We start from the raw sequence: 13,357 nt of genomic DNA, 5'->3' as shown, positions 1-13,357 counted from the left end.
ACTTAAACTCTCTATCGCTGTATTTGATATGTAAATTTTATACCATAAATAACTTGAATTCCAAAAGAGTAATAGGTATTTAATCTATGAACCTCTTCAGTTACCCGTGGCAAGAGTTTCCTTCTCATTACACTGAAAGTACATCATCATTTATTTAACTTACTTTTTTTCATTTATTAAACACGAATAATCAAAGGTGTTTAAATAATCTTGTAACGTAAGTTTCCTCTATGAAGGTCAGCCCTTCGATCTCATTCACTAACAAGTTTTTTTAATCTGTTTCCTTCAAGCGTAATAGCGATAAATATGTACGCATTATTTACATAACTAGTTGTTCTAGTTGATCACAATTATATCCATCTTCCGTTGCTTATTAATTTGCTAATAAACATAACATGAACATCCTACTTATACCTACTACGAATACGAAAAGGAGCTTGTTTGATTTCAACGTTTTTGTTTTTACTTCTTAACTATTTAACGTTACCGTTAACATGGGTACAGAAAAGGATAAACAAAACGTAATATCGGCCCCTTCCCTCCTCCAAACATGGTGGTAGACTCGCGTCGAAACTAATAAATTGTAAATGTTAACGTCAGCCTCCTTGTATGCTTTTTAAACAGTAGAAACTGACTTATTCTGAGGCCTGCCATGCTTAATTCAATCTAACACCTCTCATTGGTAATATTAATGTATATTTTATGTAATTATGTATGTGGAATGTAACTACATATAATATATCTATAACTGCATATTGTATTTACGAATTAACGCTACCGCAGCAAAAAAAAGATCATTAACAGAGCAAAAGGCATAGACTTAACATAAATAGTATAAAATACATTTGCAAAAGATTATAAATGTTCGTAATAAAAAAAAATACATGAAAACAGAAATTAAATATCGAACAGCACAACATGATGTAATCATTGTTTCGCTTCGAGAAAAGCCTTCATATCTAATACTAGATAATAACTAAGTATTAATCTTTAATATATACGGTGTTCTTCGATTCACTTCCTGGAGTCGAACGCGTGACCCCTCATTAACAATAGATTCTGCATGTGTTTAACCAAGTGAAACGTAAAACTTCGGAGCCTACTTCTGATTGATGATGATGATGATCTTCGGAGTGATTCATAAGGAAGGTTTTGGTGTATAATTAATTAAGATTTTGTTAAAATTGTATGAAATAGTTGTCGGAAAAATTATGCCGACTAATGCAGATGTATATAAATTATATCAACATTTTATGTACACTCTTATCCTACCCGTGCGAAGACGTAAGAACATATATATATATATATATATGTTATGTCGGCTGGATCACGGATGTGATTTGTGTTGGAGATAAAACTCCTAATGTTTTAATTTTTCAAACAATTATTATTATTATTTTCAATCAATTGCCTTTTTATATGTTTAAAATGAGAATGATATTTTAAATGTATATTATGTAAAAATTATTTTAATATATAAATAGAAATACTACTTATTATTTTAAGTTAGTGTATAAAAATATTCTAAATAATACAGTCAATTTAAATTAATGTAAAATCAGCCCGTGCAGATATTATGAATTAACAGATACCGTGTAATATAGTATTTTAGTTAGACATGTTTGTTAGTAATATATTTTATAATTCTGCATTTCTAAAAAAATATTTATGTCTGTCATGTACTATCAGATAAATAATATTTTGACAAAATAGAATTATGCAAAATGTTAAAACAAAGCATTCTTTATAATACACTATGTGATTTTATAAATTTAGATAGATATGTTATGATTTTCTTTGCTTAATAAAATGCTAATTAAGTTTCTGTTTTAAATTATGTAACTGCATTTATTCATTGCAATTTATCTATTTACCTGTTTATTAACATGAGAGGTAACAAAATAATTCCATAAAGCTGTTACTTTTATTTTACTTAGGTATAATAAAAATATATTAATAAAACAGAAAAAATGTATTTGACTCAAAGTATATTTATTTGTTCAAATAATTTTCACATAAATATAACTGAACTTAATAAATAAATAAATAAGCTGATTCCATTTTGTTCTCATCCTCAGTTGATTCCATACTAAGGCATGAGTAAGGTTGTATGAGCATGGAACACTTGAAGCGTTAGGTATTTGTCCTTCCCATCTTCAACATATTATTTAATGCTAGTTTGGCCAAGGGAAGCTAACCATCAGCGCCCGATCCTTTGATAACTGTCCTTATCCAGAAAAAATGGGGTATAGTATCTAAAAGAAATGAGCGATATATTAGATTAGATTTAAGATAGGTATTTATAGATAACTATGTTTCGGTTGGTATAGTGCTGCTTTTAAACAATATACTGAAATATTTTAAGTTCGCACTGCAGTATAATGTACGAAGAAGAAATTAATAATATCGAATACGTTGACGAAAAGACTGCGCATCCATTTTATTTGTATATATCTTATTGCTCTGGTCAATTCGATCGTTTGCTAAGACGAATTTAATGAAGGTTTGTTTTTGTAGGATAATCTGCTTCAACAAACACAGCTTTCTGTAGTCGAAAAGTCCCTTGTATCATAGACTAAGTCATTTTGTGTTAAATTCAAAATGGCGGCTGTAAGCTTGACATATGTCAATGTGAACTAACAAACGAATGATTTTAAATCTTAACGCGTATAAATAATCATAATTCGTGCTTTTTTATTCAGGTTATAGTTTTTTTAACTTCAGAATAATTCATTGTATTAAAGTATTGTTTAAGAGTGGCTTTAATTAATACATTACCACGGAAACGGCTGACAGATTATGAATACAATTCAAACAAAACATAAGGAAATTATAATTTAATATGCGTACAGCTAGCAATATTTACATACGACCTTTTAGACTATAGCGATATTAGCGTCTCTGGAAAATCTTCCAATTACAGTTTCCTTAATAATTCTACCCACAAAACAACATCTTAGTCCATAAGATGGATGCTGGTACCCACTTACCCTCAGGCGACCGATGTACCCCCTATATTTAAAGAAAGGTCTTGTGATTCTAAAGAAAAAGACAATAATTGTTTAACTAAACACTCTTAACAAAGCCGATTTACTCGTCTGCGTCATAATGTTGTCACACAAACACGTTTTTTATTTATTAATTATAAACATTTACAATTTTGCTCGGTTTTTCTGAAAACAATTTGCTTCAACTTAAGTGGTTCTATGAAGGTCCGAGTTCTCTGCGAAACTTGAATATTTATGTTTATTCTTTATGTTTACTGTTTAATATTATATAAATAGATCATTTATAACAAGAGATTATTTTGATCTGCAAAAATTTGATATAAAAGTAACAACTTGCAAATGCTGGTCAAAGATCTATAAGGTTATGGAGCTTATTCCACCACGCAGCTCCAATGCGAATTGGTGGAAATTGATTTGAAAAGTAGCACGTGACAAATTTTCATTCGTAAGATAGACTTTAAACACAAATTAAGCACACGAAAACTCCGTGGTGCTCGCCCGGGTTTGAATTCGCAATCTCTGGTTAAGATGCACTAAGGAATTTTAGGTTTATAATATTGTATTGTTACTTATTCTCACGTCTTTGCTTGTAGTCATGGTGTCGAAGGAAGCAACCTCATCATGGCGGCGGGCTTACAACTGCGCCTGCTGCTGTGGAAGGACTACCTCATACGGAAGAGAAAACCGGTTAGTATAATATCGTACGAGAATATCCTTATCGTCCTTACCGAGTATGCGAATAAGCATTTCCTATCATCATTTAAAAATTTTAAATTAACTTGGTTATTTTTATTTCTATAAGTATTTGAAACGGGATGTTTACCGTGTTTTTTTTTTGTTGGAGCTCGATATTTCGACATTATCTACGAATTTCTTGTTCACGAGTCTCGTGTACAAGCCATTCCTGTTATCGTAATATTAATAAATAGTAATATAAATATAAATAATAGTAAATACTTATAATAATTTAAAAATATATAATATTACACACGCAGAAGCCAAAACGTAAAAAAAATATGTCAAAATGTTCGGCTTAAGTTAATGCCAAATCCGGCTTTTGTATTTTAGGATCTGGCAACACTATTTCCTACAATCCAATACATTTTGTGTGTGTATGTGTGTTTTTTTCTATTTGAAAGGGACTGAAGGTCACGTCTTTGACGTTTCAATAATATTAAATTATGACCATGGAATGTTAAGGTTTTGATTTGAAATTATGTTTTTCGTATTTGAAACGTATGAATGAAAGTCTGCAATTATAATTTAATTTGTTATATTATTTAAACTTAAAAATAATAAGCTACAGAAAAGGTCATTGAAAAAAATTGAAAATATTTTCAAAGGTCCGTCAGCGTACTCCAATTTAAAGATTTATTTATTCTGATAAGTAGTTACACAATTACCATGCTTCATCATTGCATTTACATTTTTTTTTTTTTATTAGGTTGGCGGACGAGCAAATGATATTTCGTACAGCACCATCGCCTGTAGACGATGGTGCTTTAAGAAATATCACCCATTCCTTTCAATACGCCACCAACCTTGGGAACTAAGATGTCCCTTGTGCCTGTAGTTACACTGGGTCATTCCCTTTCAAACCGGAACACAACAATACTGAGTACTGCTGTTTGGCGGTAGAATATCTTATGAGTGGGTGGTACCTACCCAGACGGGTTTACACAAAGCCTTACCACCATGTAATAAAGTTATTCATTAAACTAACATTAATATTTTACTTAAACTATTAATCAAAATCAAAATGATTTTTTTTTTATTCAAGTAGTCTCATAAGAGCACCTTTGAATCGTAATATTACACATATTACATACATAGTGTTGAATTAAATTAATGTAAAGCTACCACCACCCTGTGAGAGAGCAAAGAATCCGCATGTTATTTTTCATATTTGTAAATGATAAACTAGAGATTGATATAGACTACTATTCAAAATCGCGTGTAAATACTGGTAAATAAACCAATACGTTATCGTCCTTAATGGAGTTATAGTTGATGCTGTGACAGGCTATTTAAAAATCAAAAAAGGAACTAGTTCGCCCTTGGCAATTAAAGCCTTTGCGTTGAAGAACAAGAAACCTTTACTCATACAATATACAGCAATATTTAAATAGTATAAACCAAATAAATCACTTTTCTCGTCTGTTTGTTGGCTTACTTCTTAGCTACACGATGGAGATTGATGTGTGTTGAAAACGATATTGTAGTTTGTGCAAGTCTGGGTATGTGCCACCCACTCAAAAGATGAGTATTCCAAACAACAATACTTCATATTGTTGTGTTGAAGAGTGACGGCTAGTGTAACAGGCACAATGGATATAAAATTGTTGGCGCATTGGTTATGTAAAGAATGGTTAATATTTCTACGGCGCCATTGTCTATGGGCGGTGGTGACCATATACCATTAAGTTCCCCATTTTCATACCGCATACCTACCATATCACAAAAAAGCTGATGCAAGTTTAATATTTGTTTCAGATAACATTGGCCGGTATCCTTTGGGCGACATTTGTTATGCTCAGTCTCTACATAGTAAGGATAAACATAGACAACAAAGACTACCCGACTTGTAAGTTTAAAATATATGTTAAGATTTGAAAGCGTCAATTGGTCAGTGCTGCGTATTACAGGATTCCGTTCTAATGGACGTGCTTCTGTGTTGATAGGCATTACATCTACACCCGTTGGTTTACGAAGCATCTAACACGATTTAAGCAGTGGTTTGTACTACTAGCCATTCGAGAAATAAGAAGTGTAAATAAGCAGTTTTTACAATATTTATGACTGAAGAAAAATCAGAAATATTCGTAATTTTGGGATCTGTTTCTTTCTCAAATTTGAGAAGAGATATTAGGCTTAGTTTATGAATTGCCATTAAACATTGATTTTATTAGAGCTGTTAACCTAAGGTCATGGTTACAATCAATCTTCAATCATGGTTACAAAAAATACAATCGAAGTAAGGAAGTTGCCACTATACAAATGTATTAAGCGTCTTGTCTTGGTTTACGTATATTTGTGGATTTATTGTCCACCGGAGATCAGTCGCGGTGTTGGAATACCAGGTATTATTTTATAAATTATTTCTTCAGGTCAATTTGCGGCTCGCGCGTTGCCAAGCGCCGGTGTACTTAATTTCCTCCAGTCTTTTGTATGTAACGTGAATAATGAATGCTCACCTTTAGAAGAATTTGAAGAAATACCCACCTATGAAAAATCTAGGTAAGATTTTTCATATGAATTAACATTACATTACCACTTGAAAAAAACAATTGACTTTGTTTCAATTTTTAAAGTAAAGACACTGCACATATTTAGTATGAAACGTTATTGTCCGATACAAAATATTGTTCATCAACTAAATACTGATTACATACAAATAGTACTAATAATAGTTCAAATAAGAAATTCGCAATTTATAGATACGTCAAATAAATATTTGCTGCGGTATTCCTTAAAAACATACTTCGTAGCTTACTTGTGAAATGTTGGACGACTTAGAGCAATAAATACGTTATTAATTGTATTAAATTCGATGTCGCATAGTGTCATTTTCTGACGTAACACGTTCGTTTTTCGAGTTTTATTGAGTTTTCTCTTACAGAAAACGAGTAGCTCCAACGTTCATATTTTATTTTAACATCTTATTACTCAAAAATTGATTTATATTTGATAGAGTGGTACTATAAAAATATAGTGTCAATGTATATGTGCAGTGGTGGCATCTTACCATAATACGACAAAAAAATGCAGAACGTCTATTCAGAAACCTTAGTACTCTCAAGGCCCAGTTAGACAAATATATTATACTTATAGTATTTTTTAAACATACCCTTTTTATAATTATTCCGTCATTCTCTCTAAATGCGAAAAGGTTTACTCAAATACAACGCCAACTCTCTCCGCTGCTCAATAATGCGACTGTTGTCGACACGGCGTCGACAGCACCCGACGCGCTTAAGCTTCTCGCCACCTTGTCTGATATCGCTGACAATGCTGTATTCTCTAATATCACAAGTAAGTCGGTTTTTCTCTCAGTTACCTATTTAGGTAACTTTACCAAAAGAGATTAAAATATTCTTTAAAAAATTTGCATTTTAAAATGCTCTTTTTTATTTACATTTAAATGGAAATAATTAACATTCTTTCAGAAAATGGATTACGAGTCAGTGATTTATTTAGAAATCCAAACAGGGTAAAACGGTATATATCCAGACAGTTGGACATTTCTGAAGAAGTAACTGATAGCGTGATGGTTGCAGAAATCGGTTTTGAAGGCGTAAGAACTAAATCACACATTAGACGCATCGATTATTATTACTGACCGAACTTTTAACTAACTTCAGTATTTATTTCAGATTTTCCAAGAGGGCATTGATAGATGTAACGCAAAATCTACAGTCAAGACGATAAAAATAAAAAATGTCGAACATTTAAATATATTTGTGAACAAGCTTTGCAATGTCGAAAATAAAATTATACAAAATCTAGTCAAGGATTTGCTTCTCGAAATTGATTTAGGGAAATATGTCACAATGGTATGTAGTAATTTTCACATTGTAAATATTGTGTTTTATCTAAAAACAATCAACTAGAGTAGAATTAATATTAAAAAAGACTGCCTCATCAATCTATTGGCTTGCTTTTAAGGCTGCAAGTTCCGAAATACTGGGTTCCTAACTTCGACCAATATAAAGTTATTTAATTTCCCTGTCTCAAAATTCTTACTATAGACCCGAAGTATGCAAGTTGGGCAGTGTATCTTGGAGAGCACGCAAAGCTATAGTCCTGAGCTTGTAAATGTTCCGATCATGATTACCATTCCTTTGTATTAATAGAGAGCACCTGTGCTTGCCTACACTTACAACATATGATGCTTTGAGATATTTGTTGTGACCTTAAACAGCCAGAATACATCATCCCATAAGCATTTCGTCATAAGTAAAGTTATCACGTTAATTTTTCTACTTTATGTAAGCAATTCAATTTTCAAATTCAAGTCTTCTAAAGTTTAAGAACATTTGTCTTAATTCCTCCAGGCAGGTGAAATGTATTCAAAATTAACTGGGGATGATAGAATAACAAGAATAGGGGACATGCTCGTAGCTGTGCTGCGAATGACGTCAATAAGTAGCTTCTTACCCCCAGAGCTGACTACTATTTTGCAGGGACGACAACCAGACTTCAGTTACATTAATTTGACCATGTAAGTATTATAGAAAAGAAATAATTAATTAATAACGACGCATGAAATCATAATGACATTATTTCCTATACTAGCTTCCCGTCGTAGCTTCGCACATGTAAAATAAGGGTCCACATTAAATGTTTATATCGTAACACATGTAACTTAATCGTAGTTTACAGGGAACATGCCGGTAGAGCTTCCATTCATTGTGATATCTTAGCCAATTCACACAAAACATTTATGAATTACAAACCTTAACCTTCATCGTGCTACAATAACTCTATGAAAATCAGTTCCGTAGATTTTCAGTCTATCACATTCAGACAGACAGATAGAGAAACACAGTAGGGAGACTTTGTTCAGATTATAGAACTTTATGTTTACAATGAGCAATACATATTCACAATGACCCAAAAAAGATAAATAAAAAATAAAAATATGAATATTTCTAATATATGAACAACAGATTATATCATAATATTTAAATTTAAACAGAACAGTTATACAGACCCATAAAATTCAATATAATTATATTGACTTCATTTACAGGATCACTAAAGTAATGGACATGTTCCAACCAACTTTTGGAGAGACTGACTCGTACAAATCACTTCGAGATATCATCGATACTGTAGTTCTAGGTATCGAATATTTAAACAAGTTTTTAACAAACAAAGGAGACACTGTTGAAGTCACTGATTTAGAATTAACGAATGTCGGCAACGTGTTGGATATAAACAAAGGAATTAAAAGATTTACAGTAATTTTCGGTAACGTCGCTGATGTAGTTACAGAACTAAGCAGCAATGATACAGACGCGAATATATTCAATATGTAAGTTGTAAAATGTTCCTGTGTATAACTAGATATTCAATTAATAATACAATTTTATATAATAAGTAACTATACCTAAAACGATTATTGCAATTAAATAAACAACTAGCGACTAATAAGTATGTACCACATTTTTCTTTACAGTTTATCGCGCTTAACTAATTTTGTTTTAAAATGGTTACCAGCTAATCAAAGACATGATGTTCTGTTTTATTCTTCACTTCTTGGAAAGCTGATTGAGGGAAGTGAGAGAGTTATTGATATAAATATGCATTTAGAACAGTTGGCTCACAATGTATCCTTGCGGAACCCCCAGGGAGTAAAAGTACTATTAAAATTACCACTACATATAGTTAAAAGTGGTTTAGAAGCTTTAGCTGATGCTGAAAGAACACAGGTAACAATTAAAAAAAAAATGTAACTAATGGTAGTATCGCTAGCATCATTATGGTGGCAGTTGACTGATGATGTCTCAACGTATTTATGTTGGATTGTCGAAGTCATTGTTACCGACAACACTTGCTTATCCATTGTCCTTCAAAGATTGGTTTATTTATATCAAACAAGGGCTTCAAGTAGCACTAACAGTACACTTTTAGGAACAAATTTGAACTTTGTCATTTTTTAATTGACTGTGATTTCAGATTGCTACGTCTAAAATGAATGATCCAGGCCAAATGTTTTGTGACATTAATCGTCTTAAGAACTTTTTCTTGATTTCAAGAGAAGAAGCGTCGGATCTGAAGGCGCAGCTTTGTACAGACGGATGGAAAAACTATATATATGATTTGGTGTCGTCATTCGGTATATATGAAGTTAAGAATAACGTGAGTAATCAAATTGTTTTTAGGTTCCTAAATTTTATACATATAAGAATATTGAATTCTAGCTCTTCTATGATTTGTAAATTTAACAACAAGCAATACTTATTAATACTTAAATATTTTGAAATCATCAATATCAAAAGAATATTCTCAAGTAATATTGTATTTTTAGATAAACAGTATGGCGTCGCTTTTCGTGCTGGAGACTTTGGGCAAAGACATCAGCGATGAGCTTTATACCATTGACAAAGATTTTGAAATCCTGAAGAACTTTACAGAAAATTTAAAAAGAATGGAATTAGAAGAGAGACCAGCCATCAATTGGTCTCTAGTACTTAACGTTTCCGAAGAATCTGAATTGTTAAAAGTTTTCCGAAACAAATCACATTTGGGTAAAAATATACTGTGAGTTTAATTTAATCCAAAAATTCGTTTTTTTATTGTAAATTGCACTATTGAAGTTTAATAAAGATTTGTCAGATCAAAGTTATTTTAAGTAAATTAAGAATATATTTCACTCCATCGTTTCCAATATAAATGTTCGTATTGATTGTTTTACAATAAGACCCAATATTTAATTAAATGTCGATATAATTGAGACCATATTATCTTAAATATATGTAACACGAGAAAAGAGTTACGCATAAACCCAAATAATTTTATTTACAGGATAACAGTTCACGGAGCGCTGGCTAAAGAAGTCGTGAGCCAGAACCCCCTATTGGAATATAAAATATCTCCGTTCCTAAAAAACATAAACATAATGATAAAAGCAATGAACGAACAATTGGACGTGGCACCTCGAGGACTGCAAATAAAAGTCAAGGAATTGTATCCAGAAATTATTAGAACAATCTTAACAACGGCTTTAGACGAGGAAAAGGTCAGTCAGACTCTAACTGTACTTAAATTTATTTTTAATTACTACGATTTTCTTTTTTTATTGTAATAATTTGTTATCCCTTTTCTAAAGAGCTACAAAGCTTTGTCTACGTCTTGTCAAGATATTTTATGTCACGGATCGGAAACAGCTAAAGCGTACTTAAATTTTCCGCCTAATATTACTGAAGAAATACTCGTTACAACATTATGCAATGTAACTATTGCCATCGAAAAAGGATTGCGAAGAGACTCGGTGATTGGGAAAGCGGTAAGTTCAACAAAATTACTTTAGTGATTATTAAATATTTAACGGAATTCTCTTCTAATTAGGGCAATACGTTTTCATAAGATAAATATGTATAGTGTTTTATAACATCACATACTCTACCGTGAAACAGCTGTACTTGGTGTTGTTGTGATGTGGTTTGAAGAGTGAGTGAGTCAGTATAACTAGTCATAAGGGACATAACATCTTTATTCCCAGTGTTAGTAGCGCATTGAGGAAGTAAGGGGTAGTCAATACTTGTTACAGTGATAATGTAAATTTACCTATTTCAAACAAATAAAAGAAATCTTACAGATAAACCATATAACAAACGTAAAACACACGACGTTAGAAGAAATTAATTGGACCCAAATAATAACTGGTTTAAATAACTTGTATGAAAAACTAAATGATGATTACACATATTTGTTTGAATACAAAACTTATGGAATGGACAAGGGACTACAGAAGGAAGTAACCGCAATGATGGACGAAGTAATGGACTTCTGGTTTAACGCGAAGAACTTGAACAGGATTCTGCATTTAAGGTATGTTTGGCGTTTATATATACTGCTTTAGTTGTTAAATAATATAAAAATGTTCAAACTGACGAATATTTTAATCAAACGGATCCACTTTATTCATTCATGGAGGCACGCCTCCATTTCAAACATCGGAGTGACGCTCATACTTACAAGATGTCTTAGATTGCAGAAGACGAGTAATAACAGACAATAAAATACAAAGGATTATATTTGTTATGTTTAATTTGTAAAAAAAAACCAGCATTTATTCACTTTGTAATGTCTATTACATAATAACGCAATTCAACTAAATTTATAATTCAGTTATTATTTTGCTAAATATTTTCAATTCGAGAAATTCATCATGTTAAAGAGTTAAAAAGTAATATATGAAATGATTCGACACGTCATTTGTCAAGTTTCAAAAACAGTGTGACGATATCATCATGGACGAGTCAAAATCCTGTCTCCGACCGGTTGAAATTAAAATACTTATTATATAAAGGAATATCTTAATGATTATTGATTAAAATTATTATCAGCATTATGATGGTTAATGTATTACAAAATTAATATTAAATATTGTTTCCTTTTAGCATTAAACTCGGTCTTCGATTTTTGGACATTTTGGATCGCGGCATCTTTAATATAACAGCTGACATCTGGTTACAATTGAAGTATAGTTTTGAATCAGCGGCCGGACCGATGACCGTGGCTGATGATATAATTCAACTTATTGCAGGTAAGGTTTATAAGTAATTGTTTGGAATATGTCTAACTAGTTAAAGTCTATGGGATCATCTTAGTATATATGATTGGGCGTTAAGATGATCTCAGAATGTATGTATGGATAGAATCTATGCCGGATACTCTCATATTTTTATTATGTGTACTAAGATACATACGAGATAAGACTTATTGTGATAATAATCAAATCATCGAATCAGAGCTCATTATAGGTAAAGTTTTAATAAAGTAGAAATAAGATTCGAAGCATCAAGACGGTATTTTATAATGCCCAGGGTATTACTGATAATCCACAGTAAAGAAATTAATATTTAAATAATTAAACCATATTGTAATGGTCACACAGTCGCTACGGGTGCGTCATACATAAATTTGTATTACTAGGGCACGCTGCATAATTGACCAAGTATCTTGAACCGAAAACTTAACTGGTGCAGTAATCAGAAAATTTACATAAAGCGCAATAATTATATTATATAATAATAATGAGCTGTGTTTTATATAACAATAATATTTTAGTATTGATTGATATTATTTTAAACAAAAACATTATAATATATTTTTCAGGTATATCCAAAAACGAGACTTATTCGTCAAACATACCGGCACTCACAGCGTCAGCCTTGCAACACTTTCTACCCAATCTACCGCACATGATCGTGGATTTGGTTGATCTCATCAAATCTGACGTTACTGATGTACGTATTTCCATTTTATCTCATTGATAAAATAAGCTATTTGTTGCAAACTGTTACCAAGTCTAAAATTGAAATGTTAGTATAGTTTCTCTTTCAAAACTTCTCTATCTTTGGAAGCTAAGATGTTATTTCCTCTTCACACCAGCGCAACGGTACTAAGTATAAGTTTTTAACGGTAAAATATATGATCAGTGAGACGATCTTGCATAACGTCCTACCAACTAGTGTCAATGTTCATGGGCAAAATGTCCTAGTACAAACAGAAATTTGTTCGTCTGCCTTCTTAAAATGTATGTAAATAAGATTAGCTCCCTTTAATATTTTGTAAGGTTACCTATATTTCCGAATACTAATGCAATAATAACCAAAATA

General features: G+C 31.6%; 1 protein-coding gene across 1 annotated transcript in view; it reads left to right on the top strand.

The window, feature by feature from the left end:
- Positions 1-13,357, top strand: part of Ldd (lipid droplet defective) — an 81,400-nt gene that overhangs the window by 38,122 nt on the left and 29,921 nt on the right. Inside the window, exons 2-17 of the mRNA XM_026634375.2 lie at positions 3,602-3,695; positions 5,502-5,592; positions 6,116-6,245; positions 6,898-7,040; positions 7,175-7,302; positions 7,382-7,561; positions 8,063-8,229; positions 8,761-9,045; positions 9,190-9,442; positions 9,690-9,872; positions 10,042-10,274; positions 10,539-10,752; positions 10,843-11,019; positions 11,332-11,564; positions 12,137-12,282; positions 12,855-12,985. Coding sequence (XP_026490160.2) covers positions 3,630-3,695; positions 5,502-5,592; positions 6,116-6,245; positions 6,898-7,040; positions 7,175-7,302; positions 7,382-7,561; positions 8,063-8,229; positions 8,761-9,045; positions 9,190-9,442; positions 9,690-9,872; positions 10,042-10,274; positions 10,539-10,752; positions 10,843-11,019; positions 11,332-11,564; positions 12,137-12,282; positions 12,855-12,985 — 2,760 coding nt within the window. The 5' untranslated portion in view covers positions 3,602-3,629. The remainder of the gene's footprint in view (positions 1-3,601; positions 3,696-5,501; positions 5,593-6,115; positions 6,246-6,897; positions 7,041-7,174; positions 7,303-7,381; positions 7,562-8,062; positions 8,230-8,760; positions 9,046-9,189; positions 9,443-9,689; positions 9,873-10,041; positions 10,275-10,538; positions 10,753-10,842; positions 11,020-11,331; positions 11,565-12,136; positions 12,283-12,854; positions 12,986-13,357) is intronic.

This window comes from Vanessa tameamea, chromosome 22, assembly GCF_037043105.1.
Source record: "Vanessa tameamea isolate UH-Manoa-2023 chromosome 22, ilVanTame1 primary haplotype, whole genome shotgun sequence".
Taxonomy (NCBI): Eukaryota; Metazoa; Arthropoda; class Insecta; order Lepidoptera; family Nymphalidae; genus Vanessa; species Vanessa tameamea.
The sequence above is the reverse complement of the archived record's forward strand: the minus strand, read 5'-3'. Positions and strand labels throughout refer to the sequence as shown.